The following is a 19,535-nucleotide window of genomic DNA, read 5'->3' as shown; positions in this document are numbered from 1 at the left end:
TATTCAAGGCAAGCATTACCAGTTCAAGGTCTTACCCTTCGGAGTCACCACAGCCCCGAGGGTGTTTACCAAGTGTCTGGCGACAGTAGCAGCGCACCTCAGGAGGCAGAACATCCATGTCTACCCCTACCTCGACGACTGGCTCGTGCAAGCCAAGTCGGAACAACAGTGCGCCGCGGACATGTCGACTACAATTCACCTTCTTCACGATCTGGGTTTCTCGCTGAACTACCCAAAGTCGCATCTACAACCAGCACATGTCCGGCAGTTCCTAGGTGCGACGATCAACACCCTGACGGCCATGGCTCAGCCAAACCAAGTCAGGATAGACAGCATGCAGTCTCTGATCCAAAAGTTCAGACCACAACACTCGCTTCCGGCGAGAGTATTCATGCAGTTGATAGGCATGATGGCCTCCTGCATCTTCATAGTCCCTCACGCACGGTTACATATGCGCCCGCTCCAGGAGTGCTTAGCGAATCAGTGGACACAGGCTCAGGGGCAATTGACAGACCTAGTGTTGGTTACCAGTCGGGCATACGACTCTCTGCATTGGTGGACTCCACACAACCTTTGCAAGGGCCGACTGTTCCAAGAGCCTGTGCCGCAGATTATCCTGACAACGGACGCATCTCTCCAGGGATGGGGAGCTCATCTGCTCACTTACACAGTGCAGGGACTATGGACGACGCAGCAGCAGAAGATGCACATCAACTATCTGGAACTGATGGCAATCTTCATGGCGATCAAGTCCTTCATTGTACATCTGTGCAACAAGGTAGTGTTAGTCCGGACGGACAACATGACTGCGATGTACTACATTCAAAAGCAGGGAGGCACCCACTCGCCACAGCTGTCTCATCTGGCTCAGAGCATGTGGAAGTGGGCCATTCAGAGGAACATTTTCCTCATGGCAGAACACCTCCCAGGGAAGGACAACCAGATGGCGGATCTGCTCAGCAGGTACAGCCATCAAATGCACGAGTGGGAGATACACCCATCTGTCCTCCACCCGTACTTCCAGCAGTGGGGTCATCCGGAGATAGACCTGTTTGCCACAAAAGAAAACGCAAAATGCCAACACTTTGCCGCCAGGTTCCCTCACCCACAGTCGCTGGGGAATGCGATATGGATGAACTGGTCAGGCAAATTTGCGTACGCTTTTCCGCCAGCCCCTCTAATACCGCTGGTCGCAAGAAAGCTAAGGCAGCACGCGATGACTCTCATCCTAGTTGCTCCAACGTGGGCGCGCCAGGCTTGGTACACCACGTTCCTCGAACTCTCAGTGGTGCCGCATCAAAGACTGCGCCTCACGCCCAGTCTTTTGACGCAGAACCATGGAGAAATTCAGCATCCAGATCCGCAACAGCTCAACCTGGCGATCTGGCTCCTGAAGTCCTAGAGTTTGGATACCTTAACCTACCTCCGGAATGCAATCAAGGAGGCAAGGAAGCCAACTACCAGAGCATGCTATGCTGCAAAATGGAAGCGTTTTGTCATTTACTGTACAGCCAATGACATCAACCCGCTAGATGCATCTATCCCCAACATCATTTGCTATCTGTTGCATCTTTACAAGTGCAATCTAGCGTACACTTCCATTCGGATACATCTATCCGCCATAGCGGCTTATCTTCAAAACAGGCAGCATCTCTCTGTCTTCAGAGTGCCCGCCATTAAAGCCTTCCTTGAAGGTCTGAAACGAGTCATTCCCCCAAGAACACCGCCAGCTCCGGTGTGGAACCTCAATGTCGTTCTCACCAGACTGATGGGACCACCATTTGAGCCACTGCACTCGTGTGAACTCCAGTTCCTTACGTGGAAAGTAGCTTTCCTAGTAGCTATTACGTCTCTGAGGCGTGTCAGTGAGCTGCAAGCGCTCACAATCCAAGAGCCATTCATTCAAATTCATCCAAATAGGGTAGTGCTACGCACTAACCCCAACTTCCTTCCGAAGGTGGTGTCACAGTTTCATCTCAACCAAACTATTGACTTGCCAGCATTCTTTCAAAACCCGCAAACGGTGGCAGAAAGAATGCTCCATACCTTAGATGTACGGAGGGCGTTGATGTACTACATAGACAGAACACAACCCTTTAGAAAGACAAAACAACTTTTTGTTGCCTTCGCACCACAACACAAAGGCAACCCTATTTCCAAAGCAGGGATAGCCAGATGGATTGTTAAGTGCATCCAGATATGTTATCAAAAGGCCAAGCGCACTTTAACAATACCCCCAAGGGCGCACTCCACACGCAAACTGGGGGCATCCATGGCTTTCCTAGGGAACATTCCTTTGGAGGATAATTGCAGAGCAGCCACGTGGGTTACACCACACACCTTTACAAAACACTACTGTGTTGATGTGCATTCCAAGCAGCAAGCTGCTGTAGGACAGGCTGTTCTCAAAACACTTTTTCAGGTTTCTGCAGCTGGCACGGGCAACCGCCGCTGATGGAGGGACTGCTATGTATTCTATGCTAAGATATGAATTTAGCAGCCCACATGCCTCGAACTGAATATGCTACTTACCAGTATGCATCTGTTCTTGGCATGTAGGGCTGCTAACATTCATATCGCCCGCCCTCCTCCCCGGTGCCTGTCGCAGCTGCAGATATACTATTGTATTTATTCATTAGCATGGACATCATTTACACTTTTCACTCCATCTTCTGCCACAATGGCGAAAAACAATCTGGGGATGGAGCCGATGCCCATGCGCACTGTAGTCCAGGGGAGGAGCCACCTATCTCAGGATACTTCGAAGACTCTTCCAGGACAACAATGTGCGATCATCCGGACCCAACACTAGGCGGCGATCTAATGCTAAGATATGAATGTTAGCAGCCCTACATGCCAAGAACAGATGCATACTGGTAAGTAGCATATTCATTACCTCAGCGTCACGGTAAAATTCTAACAAGTGGCGAATCGGGGCATTTGGTGGGTAAACAAACTCCTAGAGTAAACAAGGCTGAGCAGAAGTTTCCACCTAGTCGGCAGCAAGTGGGCTCTGTTCCATTAAACATTGGTGCCACGAAATGTAATTCAAATCTCAGCAAGTCTCCACCAGTATATCTGATTAATATACCCAAGCTCCCTGTTGGTAGGGATCGCGAATCACCTGATACCCTGACCAACAAAGCAATTCATTGGATTAGGCATGTAAGGGGATGCAGGTCAGTGATTAGGGAGGACATTCTACGTGCAAGTAGGCTTACTTTCCAGGGTGACGCCTATGATTGCATAGAACTCATTTTGAAAAATCCAATGGTAGCCGGAGAACTATTAAATCTAGAATTCAGATCTTGCTCTCCGGATTATTCTAGGATTCAGATGAGAGCAACCCCCCGCATTCCTGGAAGCCTATAAGAGGGAAGCAGGATGAGGGCTTATATGGAGAAAGCTCGAGACTAGACTGCAACGATTGACTTCAACTACGAGCCCCAATAGAAATATCTAGCGAAGTAGCTAATAGTGAAATAACTGGTCAGGATTTAAGTAGTATTGCAGTAAACCCTTTTAAAAAGCAATCCTTACCAGCTTGCTTCCCTGTTGAGTCCATCCCCCCCCAGATACCAACCTATAGTTCGCAGGGCAAGACTGCCCTGCGCCTCTTATTGGTAGACCTGGATCTGTCTTTTCTTGGAACAGATCCTTACGTTTTTTGATTCCTCTACCCGGCAGTTCGTGGTCCAGGCCACGGTTTTATCTCGGTTAGACTACGGCAGCGCTCTGCTGTTGGGGATAAACCAGGCTGAGGCATCTAGGCTACAAAGGGTACAGAATGCTGCGGCGCGGGCCATTGTTGGCCTTCCTAGACATTGTTCTGTTTCCAGCACCATTTCCGCCCTTCATTGGCTGCAGGTCAGACAAAGAATTAAGTTTAAGTTGCTTTGTCTGGCCTTTAAAATCATGAAGCTCTCTTCGCCGCCTGCATTTGCTAACTTGCTTATCCCCTATGTCCCTTCGAGGTCCATGAGATCGGAGGCTCTCTATCTTGCGGCCTGCCCCCGTTTCAAACTCAGCAGGATGGGTGGCCGCTCCTACCGAGTGCTTGCCGCTGGTTTGTGGAATTCCCTCCCGGTGCACATTAGAGCTCTGGATAATCTGACCGCCTTTAGGCGTGCTATTAAAACTTTCCTGTTCTCTGTACTTGGTTAGTCGTCTTTTTCCTTTTTCTGCGTTTGTTTTAGTACCTGTTCAAGCGCCAGGACGCCCCTTCGCTGGGGCAGCTGTGCGCTGTATAAATAAGGATAACATAACATAAAATAACATAACATATAGCTGGCTTGAAGTCTGAACTAGAGTCACCAGAGTGGGCACTTTTTATCAGGGAATATGAAATATGCTTATTCCAAGAAACTAGGTCGATGGACCAATTACATTTCCCTGGTTATCTAAATTATAGTATCCCTGCAGAGAAGGGAGGGAGGGGGCGAGCAGTTGGAGGGCTAACGATATGGATAAGACAGGATCTTGGGGTGAAAATAAAAATCATACCCACCAACCATAGGGATTTGCAGGTACTAAGACTCAAGTGTCCAAATCTTGTACCAGTCTACGTTTACAACGTATATGCGAGAAGTACTGGGGGTAGAAAATCTGAGGTTCTATTGTTCCTGGAAGAATTACTTGAAAGTCGCTATTTCCCCTCTAATACAATTGTTTGGGGGGATTTTAATGTTAATTTTTAACCTCTTTTGAATGGAAGTTGGAATGTATCAGACGAGGAGGATAGGGAGTGGGGGATTCCAAAATTGGATCTTGAACCGATTAGCAAATGGTCCAATGTAGTGGTTCAAATGAATTCTTTCTGCTTAAATAAAGGCTTAAGAGCAACTAATGGAAGGACCACAGGTGATAAGGCCGGGGCATTTACATTTAAGAGTGGTACTCGCAAGAGTAGAATAGATTACATCTTGCTTAACCTGGGCCTGTGGAGATACCTCCAGGACATGTTTATCATAGATAGGGTTGAGAGTGATCACAATCCTTTGTGTATGAATCTCACCTATTGGGAATCTCCAGGCCATCCTGGGGTTGAGATGGTTCCTACTCCCTCCCCAGATATTGTGATATCTAATGATATGCGACACGTCCGATGGTCCAAAGTCTCATTATTTAAAGAGAATGTGGATTTTATAATCAGCAAGCTTGGCCAGGCAACACTAGATTTAGGGTTGCTATCTGAAGTGGATAATAATCTTTTAAAATTAGAAGAAGGAACTAGGATTCACGAGGTTTTCTTTGGTGAACTAAAAAGTCTCTTTATTAAGCCTTGTGGGCGGAATGGTTCCCGCACACCTGAGGCACCACGTTGGTTCTCAGGCGAATGCAGGAAGGCCCGCCTTGACCTGGGAAGAGCTATCAAAACTGAGTCAACTGAGAATATTAGGGCGGCCAGGTTGATTTATAAAAATGCTGTCTCAAGAGCTAAACGTGATTGGGATGAGAAAAGGTGCAATGACCTTAAGGAGGCAGGATCCCACAAAGACATACAAAGATTCTGGAATGTCTATAAGTGGGGCGTGGCTGGCAACCCGGATAAGCCGCAGAATTGGGTCCCTCAAGAAAAGTGGGTAGCACACTTCCAGCCACAATATGCTAAGGGGGAGGATACACAATCAACCGTGGAAGTCACCTTTGAACCTTCCACGGAGGATATCTTTACCCAGAAAGACGTTCAGTGTGCTTTAGATCTAGTGGTCCCTGGTAGAGCGCCAGGTATCGATGGTATACCCGCGGATCTATTTCTGCAGGATGAGAATTCCTGGGGTTGCTATATACTCCTTCTGTCAAATATGGTTGCCAGGGAAGCCCACATTCCTCGTTCTTGGAATGGGGCTGAAATCATACCTGTGTTCAAAAAAGGGGACAAGTCCCAGCCAGGAAACTACCGTCCAATCAGCCTGATCGACACCTCTCAAAAAATATTTGGCAGGCTGATCTTAAACAAAATACTTGACTGGGAACGGGATAATAAGATTTTATCCCATTTGCAGGCTGGGTTCAGAACCTCAATTAGCACGGTCGACCAGGTGCTGCATTTTGCTATGCTGTACTGGAAGACCGTGATAATTGGACACGGTAGTCTATATGCCGCATTTATAGATTTAAGAGCGGCATTTGACCTGGTTCCACGTTCTACGCTATGGAATGTCCTCAATGACATGGGTTTGCCTGGGCCTTTCCTATCACATGTAAAAAGACTTCATGAACAAAACTACGCACAGATCAGGTGGGGAGTCCTGGGAGTGTCACTAAGCAGTTCCCAGTGGAAACTGGAGTACGCCAGGGCTGTGTCCTGGCGCCAACTCTATTTTCTTTATACATCAATGATGTGGCTAAAATATTAATTGACTCTAATATTGATGCACCGATCCTTGCTGGAGCAAAAGTTCCTATTTTAATGTTCGCGGGCGATTGTCTTTTAGTAGTAAAAACTCCAAGCGGGCTTCAAAAGGGTTTGCGGCTCTTTAAATAATTCTGTACCGCACGGGGTTTAGAAGTAAACGTGCAGAAATCAGAGTTTATGACTTTTAATGCTTTTAAATCTTTTAAGGGTGCTGTGATCATGAACAAGCGTCCTCTGGAAAGGGTCCAAGCTTTTACCTATTTGGGTGTCTGTATTCAGCACAACTTGTGCTGAAAACATCAAATTGAGCTGGCCACCCTAAAACATAGGCAGCTTTCTGGGGCCCTGAGCCAGGAGCACTCTAAGTCCCTCACTAAACCAATATTAACGGTATCGGCGGTCTAGAAGGGTAAAGTGGTTAGTTCCACTTTATACGGGGTTGAAATGTGGGGAACCGAAAACCTTAGGGGGGATGTCCGCCTCTGAAAATTCCTTTCTTAGGAACTTAATAAAACTACCACAGAGTACTCCTCTGAATCCTCTCTTTTATGATCTAGGGACGTCCCCAATAGCGCTTCTTGCATCTCTGCGACCAGTTTTATACTGGAGGAGGATTTGGACTACCCCGGAATTAGAAACCTTTTCAAGGGGTTTGCTGGATATAATTAGAAGTGACATCTCCCATGAAATCAAGTGGCTAGGGCATATCCGGGGCCTCTTGATAGATTTGGGTCTACGGGATCTGTGGGAAGACCCAACAAAGGCTAGGTTCCCTCCTAAGAAGGTTCTTAAAGAACTGTATTGGCAGCTTGTGGTCTCCAGGACCTTTAGGTCTATTGATCCTGGGTCCTTGACCGGACTATTTATGGACATTAAAGAAGCGCCAAAACTGGAAGCCTTCTGGGACGTTATCCTAAAACCCTTAGATCGTAAACTCTACTTTCAGTTGAGAATTGGGAGCTTACCGGTCGGGCCATTCACCAGCAGGTGGTCCGCAGGAGCTAAGGCTGCTTGTCCTTCATGCTCAGTGCTCTCTGAAACCATTGGCCACCTACTATTTGAATGCCCCAAGTACGTGGTGCCCCGGAGAACATGGCTACGCCCAATGTGCAGATTAATGGGCACCGACCGAGGGTCGGTGGCAGTTAGAATAATTTGTTCCTGCACAGATATGACAGTTTATATAGCTGTGGCAACATTTTTGGGTTGGGCGTGGACTATCAGAAGTAGAAGGCTAACAGATAAATATGTATTCATGATGCCAAATTAAAAACCCTTATCTAATGAACAATAATTTGATTTTAAATGTGTAATGGATTATGATTTTAAATGTAAATATGTATAATTTTACCTAAACTTGTATTTACATGTACAGTTTGCTTTTATGACAATCGTCGAATAAAGCTTGTTTGACTTGAGAGACCTACTGCATTGCAAATGCTTGTGTATATGCTTCAATTGGTTGTATGATTTAAAGTTGAGAACCGCCCTATAAAAAAAAGTAAAACAAATAAAAAAAGAACCTGCACACACACTGGCTCTCTTTCCCTCGGTCTCTCGGGCCACCACACAAACACACACACAAAGGTACCAAAAGTTTATTTCTCACCATCCCCATGTACAAAGGCAGCGCCTCTCAGCCTGGCCTCTGCCCCTGAGTGGTGAGTCATACAGCCGTGGTCACAAGACCACATTTGGTGCCCAGAGTTGTATTTACCCAGGCTGTGAAGAGCGGGCTGCCGCTGTGGGGCCCGGACAGCCCTCCAAGGCCTTTCTGAGAGGTGTGAAAAGCAACATTTGCGGGTAAGGGTTATAGCATGAGTGATTCAGGACACATTTAACTGCTGCTTTTAGATGCTTTCTTTGTTGTTATTCCACACAACTATCCAGAACCATCCTGTTTGAAATGGTATGCATGTCATGGAAGGGCTGTTTTAGGGGTCTTTCTACTTCACAAGTGTCGCAAATGGTGGTAATCTAAATGGCTGTAGTAATAACTGACTGTACTGCATTTTACTGCAATAAGATGTTTCCCCGAATGTGTCATGAAAAAGGCACTGAAATGTCACACCTAAGTACAATGAAGAAATTGCAAAGTCTCACAATGGGGAAAAAAAACTTGTCAGCTACGTGCGTGTTTTCAAAAACATATAGTGCGTGCTATTTGGGTGGTCTTTGATACATGGTTGTAAGAGGTGGATTGGTTGCATCTGACGTGATGGCCGCCCTAAGTGCCTCAACAGCAGAACCTGGTCCTAAGTGCCTCAACAGCAGAACCCCGCCCCAAGTATCTGAACAGCAGAACCCGGCCCTAAGTGTCTCGGCAGCAGAACCCGGCATCAAGTGCCTCAAAAGGAGAACCCTGTCATGTCTTACCCGTAAATGCAGTATGATGCAAAAGTTAATAAAAAAGATTTTAAAAGTAAATAAATTGGAAAGTAATGCATTTCACTTGGCATGATAGTTTACATCATATATATATATATTTTTGCTTTAATAGCTTACATCGAGAAACCTCAGCTGATTAGAGCCAAAGTGCCAATAGTGAAGTTCAGGGATAAGGTCAGGTCAGTATTTTCCCTTGTGCTTCGTGTATTTTATACATTAAATTTTTGGGAAAAAATTGTTTTAATTTTTTTAGTGGTTGTTATGCTTATGTAAGTACATTAAAGCCACTCTTACCATCACATTGTCATCTCAAGTGTGCAAATCCTAATCTAGTTCATGATTCCATACTAACTTTGTAAGCAAACTAATCTGTCTCCTTGAGTGTAATTTGTACATTTTAGCTATTCAAGCAAGTAACATAATTAGTAACTCAAAAGTGTATTAAAAAATGCAGTTATGATCACGTAATCTTAAAGATGTTTTAAGTATTTATACTAGGTATGTGTTGAGAAAGGTTTTCCTAAAAATTTATGTTAATTAGGTTGGTGGGTGGAGGGCAGCATTGGGGAGTTCGTTCGGTTCTAATCAAACAGTTTTACTACTTATGCTAAAAAAGCAAAACTGCTGAATCTATTTCAGTCTCATTCATTCACCATTTCATTTCCATATGTGTTGAAAAGCTACAGTAAAATGTCAAGCGATTTCTTTTTTTTTTTTTTTTTTGGAAACTTTTGTTTTACATAGTGTGCAATGGCTTAACAGTTGACATCTCTCTTAGTAGCCAATCCCGGGTTTCCTTTTTGGTGCTACGGAAGCACTGGTTTCCCCTTTTTGAGGCTTATTTTTGGGTTTGTGGTAAGTTGACAATTAATTTTTGGTGGATATTTATGAAGTAATTGAAAAGATAAACTTAAATTTGCACCGTTCTTGAAAGGATGGAAAAATGGTAAACATTACGTTATTGAAAGTGTTTAATTTTCTATTTCAATTAAAATTTATTAAGATTGACTAATGAACAGTTTTTCAGATTTGTCAATCTTCTTAGGGATTAGTAAGTTGCCTTTGAATCCAAGGATGACTGCGAACCAGTGGTTGAAACAGTTTTTTATACACCATGAAGTCGATCATGAAGTTGCTACATTCTGTTTCACTTGGTCCCACAATATGACTAGAGCTTTTCTCAAGGCATAGTGTAATAAAGGAAAGATTTAAATCACGTTTGGTCCAAAGTTATATTGTCTAATTGTTACTGCATTGGGCTCATTCAGTATGCATTTCAGGTCACAGGTCCGTCTCCCTCAGGTCCCCGATCTGTCTTGCAGGCAAAAGCAACTTTAATAATAATATTAAAAATATTTAAAAAATGTATCATTCAGTTAATCTACTTACACAGTCGGTCACAGTCTGTCAGTCATCTTAGTAACCATGACCCTAAAAAGGTGCTTTCACCTGGCTCAATGGGAGGTGCCAGAGAGCTGGCAGGCAAAATGACCACACTGGAGTGAGGCTCATGCAGTTGGGGGAAAAATCCAACATAATCCATATAAATTACATCTAAACATAGCAGTTCTGAGAACGCTGAAAAAGCTGGCTTTAGGAGGTTCCTAAATATAGGTAAAAGTGGAAGCAAGGTAACAGATACTTGAGATGCCTGCAAAGTCACACAGCTGTCGCTGTGCTATCAAAGTATCCACGCCTGTCATGGTTGGCGAGTCAGCGGTGAACGGCCAGCCCCACAGTGTGCGGAGAAGTGAAGCCTGCTTGTAACAGCTATTCTGAACATCAATCGAGGAAAAATAACTGGGAGCGGCAGAGAAAAAATTATGCCTGGTAAGAGACATAGGGGATACGAAGAAGGGAAACCAGACTACAGTGCGGGCTGCTTGCTGTTCGGGCCACTTGTTAGGATGCCGCTGAAACTAAAAGACCCCTATCCAATATGATTACCAAAGTACCCCAAGCCTGATCGCTTTTATTAGAGCCCCGTGGAACTGAGAAGAAATCCTTCACACACAGGCCTCTCTCCTCTGCTAAGAAAGAAGACTCTTAAAATAAAACGACGGGGCATAGCTAGCAGGATCTGTGTCTGCCGGTGACCAGCCTGGCACCCTCTTCTATCCCCATTCACTTGCATCTAAATAGTGCAGGCATAGGCCGGACCATCACCCAATAAACAACACAGTCTAAGACAAAGCTAAACTCCTACGCATATTAGGAGCTTGGGCTGATAAATATAAACATTTAAATTAGAGAAGTCTAACAAAGTCCAGGCACAAGACAATCACGCAGGAGTTGTTCATTAAAAGACAGACCTGGTTTAGATTATTGTCTGGGCAGGCATGAATATGCGCACTGTGAAGAGGTGAAGAATGGGTTTGGATAGGTTTAAGGAAGAAGTGGCGCTCAGCGTGTTCCTTTTGTGTAGATTGTGACTGAAAGTTAAAGTTCGGTGCATACAGCTCAAGGGAACAAATCCAACGGAAAAACAGCCCCCGCTAAGGTCAGGAGACGTATTTCCTGTTCCCTAAATATGAATGGAGTCCCGTGCACACGTTAAACTGAATGGTTTTCAAGTGAAAACTTTAATGTCGCCAGAATAGATTCAAAAAGGATTCAATAGTCTGTTGTAAATAGGTATGGATGTTTTAATAGTGGGGTGCTGATCAGTACATCCAGGACATAATTCTTTGTAATAAAGTAAATTGCCGACACGTGTTTCGTCACACCGTGTAGCGGCTGTGACTCATCAGGGCTGGGAAGGAGAAAATGTGCATAAATTAGATATAGAAATAAATAATAAGTGAAATTAAAGTGGAGACCCTATGTCTGTGAAAGACAACATGAGTAGTGACTTTGGAGGACATTCAGAGTGGTAAACAAACAAAATAGAAAAGTGACAAGTGTTAGAAAGGCGTCCCCGGGCGAGGCAGAAGATGTCTGACTGACCACCCCTAGGTCCACCTCTCCGTCGAGGAGTAGCCGAGCAGTTGCGGAGAGGCCTCCTGAATGAGGGTCCTCTCCTAGGATCGTACAGCAGAGTAATCACAACACTACAGATGGACACCACACAAGAAGTTACGTTCTCAAGCTTTTATAGGGAATAAACGGTTGCTGGTTCTTGGCAGTATGTACAAGCAGATCGAGGGATCTGGAAAGTCTCTTAAAGGGGGGTAAGGTAGCGGGACAGTCTTACTCTGGGCAGAGGAAGGGATACCCTACGCACAGCTCTCAATCCTCGAGCTCGGGGGTTCCGAGATGCTCGAGCCGCGGCAGCGCCAGCAGGCTCTCAGATGGTTCGACAGGATAGGCCGCGGCAGCGCCAGCAGGCTCTCGGAAGGTTCAGCAAGGTAGGCCGCGGCAGCGCCAGCAGGCTCTCGGAAGGTTCAGCAAGGTAGGCCGCGGCAGCGCCAGCAGGCTCTCAGATGGTTCAGCAAGATAGGCCGCGGCAGCGCCAGCAGGCTCTCGGAAGGTTCAGCAAGGTAGGCCGCGGCAGCGCCAGCAGGCTCTCGGATGGTTCAGCAAGATAGGCCGCTGCAGCGCCAGCAGGCTCTCGGAAGGTTCAGCAAGGTAGGCCGCGGCAGCGCCAGCAGGCTCTCAGGTCGTCGGGGTACGGATGAGTTCGTCTGGTGTCGGCCGTGACAGCGTCAGCAGGGCTTCCAGTCCAGGATACAACTGAAGTCTTAATCCAGGGTTGCCCCAGATATAGGTCTGGAGGTCTTTGAAGTCCGGACCCTCGCGCCTGGGGGTCAGAGGGGCCGGGATGATGGTGTCCAGACACCCAGCAGGGGGGTGGAGCCAGCGCCCAGGGAGGCCGGAGGGCGATCGATACCAGGCGTCCGGGGACGGCTGGAGGCCCATCGAAACTCCCCTTCCTCCTGGATCTGTCGAGTGGCTACTCGACCACCTGGGTGGATCTTGGTGCCTCGATGTCGGGGCTTCGCTGGGGCCGGGGCTGGGGCTGGGGCCGAGGCCACGTGGTTGTGACGTGGCGGGTCCAAGATGGAGTCGGGCACGGCCTCGTGCTGAGGCCGTGATGGGCCTACGCTGGGGTCAGGCCTGCGCTGGTGGACCGGGATGGTAGCCGGCCCTGTGGGGTTGGGACGTGCAGGATCGGGCCGAAGGGGCCGCCCGAGGTCTGGTGGAGGGCGGATATCGTCCTGGGCCCGCCATGCGGGAGGGGTAGGACCACGCCATGAGGCCGGGTCCAACAACAAGGTGATGCGGCGGGATAAAAGAATGTACTAAGTATACACGCCAATTGGTGGGAAATTGGCTAGATAATGGGAAAAAAACAAACAAAATAACAGCTTGTATGCAGCGTCTAAGAGAAGACAAAATAAAGGTTTACATACATGTAAAGTGGCGGTACCGAAAAGGCGCCAAGTCATGTAATAATGAGAACAGTAATGGGTTGTATGTAAGGCACCGGCAGGTATCTAAAAGAAGAACAAAACAAAATACGGTAGGACAGTATGTGAGATCACATTGAGTTGAAAGGCCAACATAATTGTCTAAAATAGTAGAATTGTGTAAGTCCCGAGTTAATGCGCTGTTCCTAAAAGAAGACAAAAGTTTCAAAAACACTGTCCCGCGTTTGTTCAACATAAAATGACCCATATGAAACGGTGTAATCGCAAGGTGCTGAAGGTAGAATATATTGAAAATAGTGACTCGCCCGTAGGTAAACATACAGTACATGAGCAGTGATAAAACAAAGGGGGTTAAAAGTTACACAATCGATATAAACATTTACATCGGTCGACTCGGGACGAGACTAGGACGAGCCAAGAGGGAAGGGAGTGCGGCGGCGAGGGTAGAACGCCAGAAAGTCGGGGCGTATTATAACGAAAAGAATAAATAAATACAGGGAACGTGGTCAAATACGACAGCGGGCATGTCTGGGGCGTGGAATGGCGGGAGTTTACCTGGAACGCTCATCAAGCGGGATGCTTCGGAAATGCACCTGAAAGGAAATCAGGGTATAGACGATGGGCAGGGATGCTGCTTGGAGTAAAAGCTCGTGGCAGGACTGATGTGTCCCGTAATGACTATAAATTGGGTTAACGAAAAGACAATAAATACGATTATCTGATCTGGAAGTTAATTTCCACAGATCGAGGGAAATGACAGCTCCTGGAGCGTGAGCGATGGATCTTACCTCTGTGAACAAACAGACGTCTCCTCCAACCAAGAACTTTGAGTGACATGGATAGAGACCAGATTGCATTGGAACTATTCGACAACCTATCCAAAGGTACCCCGCTGATCAGCACACCTAGTAGCAACAACACTCAACAGAAGGAAGGACCGAGAGAAAAATTCATAAAATTAGAAAGACTAAAGAAGACCGAAAACTCACGCTGGTGGGACATGGCGACTTTGAAACAATACTTAAGATTAAAGAGAGTTCCAAGGGGACTCAGATCACAGATATTCCCCACATTTGACGACTTGGACGACGATCTCCTGGGAAAGTGTGAAGAAACTCTTACCACCAACTCTAATACATTGATACTAATTTTAATAGAAAACGCCGAAAGAAAAGTTATTAAATTGCAAGCAGAAATCACGAATCTGGAAAAAGAAATACAGGAATTAGACCAGAAAGAAACAGAGAAGAACTACGCCATCTTGAAAGAAGCACTGAATAAACACCAAAACGAAATGAAGGAAAGAAAGACCAGGCAATTGAAAAGAGACTAAGCGGATTACAACGAAGGCAGAGTGTTCACTTTTGCTCGCAAATACGACCAGGTTTTACAGAAAACACCAAAAGCAACAACTGTTGCCACCACAGGAACCATTTCCAGCTCCTCAAGAACATCTTCACTCAATACAATACAAACCAGTGATAGTGAACCAGAGAACCAAGACCCAACAAAAAACAAAGCCATACCATTTTTTACAAGAGGTACGGACAATCAGGCAAGAAAACAGAACGCAACAGAGGAGAAATATAGGAGACAAAAAACCTGCTGCGTCAAAAGGGGCGGAACCAGAAAAAGAAGCATACAAGAAGAAATTGAGATCGGGAGACGAGAAGAAGGTCTGACCAATACAGAGGACGTACAAGTGATAAACTTATCATCCACACAACTCAACGACGATATGATCACTCTCTTCAATAAAGGACTCAATTTCAACCCACATGAATCAGGGAACATGTACAGGTCAAAAATCGATCTCTTCAAGTTCATTCGAGGTTTGAAACTCAAAAAACATTTTGCAATAACTACTAATGACCCCGCAAAACAAATTAAAATATACGATACACGTTGGTCTTGCACTGAAACCATCAATGACATACGAGCAACCCATGTCCTATTGTCTATCACCGATACAGACGACCCACCCCAAAACATTGATCTTCTACAAGCACTGGATATTGATCCCACTAACACGGTCCCGAGTGGCTTGACGATGAAGTCAAAGTGGACTCCCAATCTAAAATGCGGCAACCAAATTGACAATTTCCATAATCTCATCCTAGAGGATCTGGACAAATATGAAGCAACCACCCGCACCAAAACCAAACACATCAAAGACAACCTGACAAAAGGAGAGAGACAGGCACTGAACACTCTAAGCAAAATAGATGATATTATCATCAAAGAGGCTGATAAAAGGGGCAACGTCATTATCATGGATAAGACTGACTACAACAGAGAGATCATGAGACAACTCCAGGACAAGTCCTGTTACATTACTCTGGATGGTAACCCCACTGGTCACCTCACCATTCTCATTAACAGAAACCTACAAACCTGGCATACTCAAGGCCTACTAGACGACGACGAGACCCTCTACTTTAAAGTTGTAAGACCTACGTATCCATGCCTTTATATACTCCCTAAGGTGCGCAAGCAGGCGACATTCCCACCCGGAAGACCCATCATCTCCGGGATAGGCGGACCAACGGAAAGACTAGCAGAATACGTGGATATGTTTTTAAACCCCCTGGTCAAAAACGTAGCCTCATACATACAAGACACCAAACACATATTGGGAATTCTGAGTGACATACAATGGCAACCCAATATGGTCATGGCCACCCTGGATGTGGTCTCCCTATATACTTCAATCAACCCCATTTTAGGATTAGAAACAATAACCAAAGCTCTACATGACAGACCAGCCACACTGTGGGCCCACACAAACATGATCGTCTCCATGGACATAATCTTGAACAACAACTGCTTCACCTATGAACAAAGATGGTATAAACAGATAAAGGGAGTAGCCATGGGCTTTACATTTTCACCTTCCTTTTCCAACCTATTCATGGGAGCTCTTGAGAAGGAATGGATCTGGGGTACCAGAGGGGCACCCTGGACGGAGTATATAATCTACTGGGGGAGGTACATTGACGACTGTCTCCTCCTCTGGTCGGGCTCATAAGAACAACTCAACTCCTTCTGCAACCACCTCAACTCGAATGACATGGAAATACAATTTACCTGCCAGTCAAGCACCACCAACATTGCTTTTCTGGATATTGAACTATACATCAGGGATAATGTCCTACACAGCAGACTTTTCAGAAAGGAGACTTCCTGCAATGCCATTCATTCTACACGCTTCAAGCTCCCACCCAATAAACCAAATACAATCAATCCCATTTGGTGAATTCACAAGGGCTAGGCATAACTGTAGTGAACAAACAGAACTCGACAAAGAATTATCCAACATAAGACAGAGATTCAAAAGACGTGGATACAAACCAGACACTATCGAGAGAGCTACCACAAGGGTAAGGAGCCTGGCGAGGAATACCACCTTGAGCAATACTAGCAAACCTACTCCTACAAAACCAACTGCCAGTCTTATAACCGAATACAATAAAATCAGCACAATAATGAGACAAAGTCTAAACAGACATTGGAAGACACTTCAGAAGGACAACGTACTGAGGGACCTCCTGCCGGCCAAACCACAAATCACATTCAGAAAAGGTCGCACACTCAGGAACAGACTGAGCCCCACTGTCCCTACCAAGAGTCCACCGGTTAACTGGATGACCAACTTATCCTGCGGTTTCCACAAATGTGGCTGCTGTGGAGCTTGTAAATGGGCACGGAATGGCATTAAAGAATTCAAAGATTGGAGAAACCAGACTTACAAAATCAAAAGAAACATAAATTGTAACACCAAGTATACTGTCTACATTCTTGAGTGCACTTGCAAAAAAATCTATGTGGGGAGCACCATATGGGCCTTCAAGGAGCGCATCATGGAACACATCAGAGCCATAATGAACAATGATGCAAGATCTCCTGTTGCATGCCACATTCATACATGCCACGCACAAGGACCAAAGGAGAGTCTCGCTTTCTTTGGAATTGACATAACTGACACCAGCCCTAGATGGGGGAAACCGAGAACTACGACTGAGAAGGCTCGAAGCAACATGGATCATGCGCTTCCATTCTGTAAAAGAGGGACTCAACATTGACCATGAGCTTTACTACTTCTTGGGAACATGATACAGTATTAGCAACCTACATGCTAAGCATCATGTTTGTATGTGCATCCTGCACGCTGAACTGAAAGTATTGATTTCCTGTATTTTCCTTTTCCTTTATTTTCCTTTTCCTGTTCTGAGATAACAGATGTGGTTCACTTTACATGTAGACACAATTGTGATTATGTCTGTTCTTTTGATACCTTAGGAATACGCGATTTCTATTTCCTTTCTCTTAACGCTATGTACATTACGTTTTTTATTACTTTAATGATTCCACTTTAATATATATACAAGCCACCTCGCCGCCATTTGACACATTTGTCTGTTTGCCTATCTTTAGTTATGTGTATATATATATATATATATATATATATATATATATATATATATATATATATATATATATACAACCTACTCTCTAGTGTCTTGATTTACCTAACTTACGAAGTCACTCCGTTATATCACTTTCTGTCGGAGACATTACCAGCCACACCCTCTTTTCTGTCTCCTTTTCTTTCTCCAACCCTTCGCCCAGCATCATACAGCGCACTAGGCATAGGTGCCCAGTCATGGGATATTAGAGTCCCCATTCAACGTTCTAGTCTCTCTTGTGCACGTCACGTTAGGGCGGTTGGTTACCTGCTCAATCACGGACCTATCCCCTATCACCTACCTTGTTATAAACCGCCCACACCCCTTTCACCTACATCCACTACCCGGATGAGGAGAATCACGTCCGCACATATCCGTGCTAACCTTCGCCATTCACAGAGGTAAGATCCATCGCTCACGCTCCAGGAGCTGTCATTTCCCTTCCTTTCGATCTGTGGAAATTAGCTTCCAGATCAGATAATCGTATTTACTGTCTTTTCTTTAACCCAATTTATAGTCATTACGGGACACATTCGTCCTGCCACGAGCTTTTACTCCAAGCAGCATCCCTGCCCATCGTCCATACCCAGATTTCCTTTCAGGTGTATTTCCGAAGCATCATGCTTGACGAGCGTTCCAGGTAAACTCCCGCCATTCCACGCCCCAGACATGCCCGCTGTCGTATTTGACCGCTTTCCCTGTATTTATTTATTCTTTTCGTTATAATACGCCCCGACTTTCTGGCGTTCTACCCTCGCCGCCGCACTCCCTTCCCTCTTGGCTAGTCCTAGTCTCGTCCCGAGTCGACCGATGTAAATGTTTATATCTTTAACCCCATTTGTTTTATCACTGCTCATGTACTGTATGTTTACCTACGGGCAAGCCACTATTTTCAATATATTCTACGTGTATCACCAGCACCTTGCGATTACACCGTTTCATATGGGTCATTTTATGTTGAACAAACGTGGGACAGTGTTTTTGAAAATCTGAAAGAAACAGGTTAGTATTAGATTCCTTACCTTAGAATATCCCCAGGCGTCAGTCTGGATCCGGAAACTTTTGCGTAGCAGTACCCCTGCGCGTCGGTAGGCGTCGTCTGCAGGCGTCCCCTGCGGCTCCGCGTCCGTCGTTGGCGTCGTGCGCTGTGATGACGTCGCTGGAGTATATAGACACCGCCTCCGCGCGCTGACGTCAGTTCTTCTTTTTTCCGCGCCAGTTAGCGCAGATCCGAGAAGTGCAGTACTCCGGTCTTTTGACTAAAGTTTTTTTGTGAATCCTTGATTCTTCTTACGGTGCCGGTAGGATGCCCGGTTTTAAGAACTGTGACGACTGTGACCGCACGATGTCGGTCACGGATCATCACCGACTCTGCCTCCGGTGCCTGGGCCCCGACCACGCCGTGGACGACTGTGTCGACTGCCGGGCCCTGACGAGTAAAGCTAGGCGGGAGCGGTCCCGCAAGCTACTCGAGCTGCGGGTGTCGGCCCCGCGTCGAGAGCGGTCCCGGTCCGGCCGGAGGTCGAGGGAGCGGTCGCGGAGCCGCCACGAGCGCTCCGGAAGTCGTCACCATTCCTCTGGTTCCTCAGGTAGGAAACACAAGAAGTCGGGGCGTCGTCATCGTACCCCCGACTCCCCCGCGATGCGGCCGGGGGTTCGGGTGGCCCCACCCCCGCGGCTCCGCGTGATTCGCCGGCGCGGCCTGCTCCATACCCTACGGTCCCTGGGCAAGGCGCGACGCCCAGGGAGATAGAGGAGTTCCTCATGGCCATGAGGGCACTGTCTCCTCCGACGGGGCCTACGGCGCCTTCGGGCCCTGTGCTTCCGTCCGGGGGCCCTAGCGGTTCGGGTGCTCCTGCCTCGACGCCGTCGGGTGCTCCGGCCCCGGTGCCGCCGACGGCTCCGACCCCGGCGCCGCAGGGACCCTCAGGGTCGACGCCGGCTGGTCTACCG

The 19,535-nt window shown here is 46.5% G+C and overlaps 1 protein-coding gene across 1 annotated transcript in view; it reads left to right on the top strand.

The window, feature by feature from the left end:
• The window catches only part of TENT2 (terminal nucleotidyltransferase 2), a 583,214-nt gene that overhangs the window by 265,490 nt on the left and 298,189 nt on the right, over positions 1-19,535 (top strand). Inside the window, exon 8 of the mRNA XM_078677766.1 lies at positions 8,859-8,925. Coding sequence (XP_078533892.1) covers positions 8,859-8,925 — 67 coding nt within the window. The remainder of the gene's footprint in view (positions 1-8,858; positions 8,926-19,535) is intronic.

Source organism: Lissotriton helveticus, chromosome 2_1 (genome assembly GCF_964261635.1).
Source record: "Lissotriton helveticus chromosome 2_1, aLisHel1.1, whole genome shotgun sequence".
Lineage (NCBI taxonomy): Eukaryota > Metazoa > Chordata > Amphibia > Caudata > Salamandridae > Lissotriton > Lissotriton helveticus.
The sequence above is the reverse complement of the archived record's forward strand: the minus strand, read 5'-3'. Positions and strand labels throughout refer to the sequence as shown.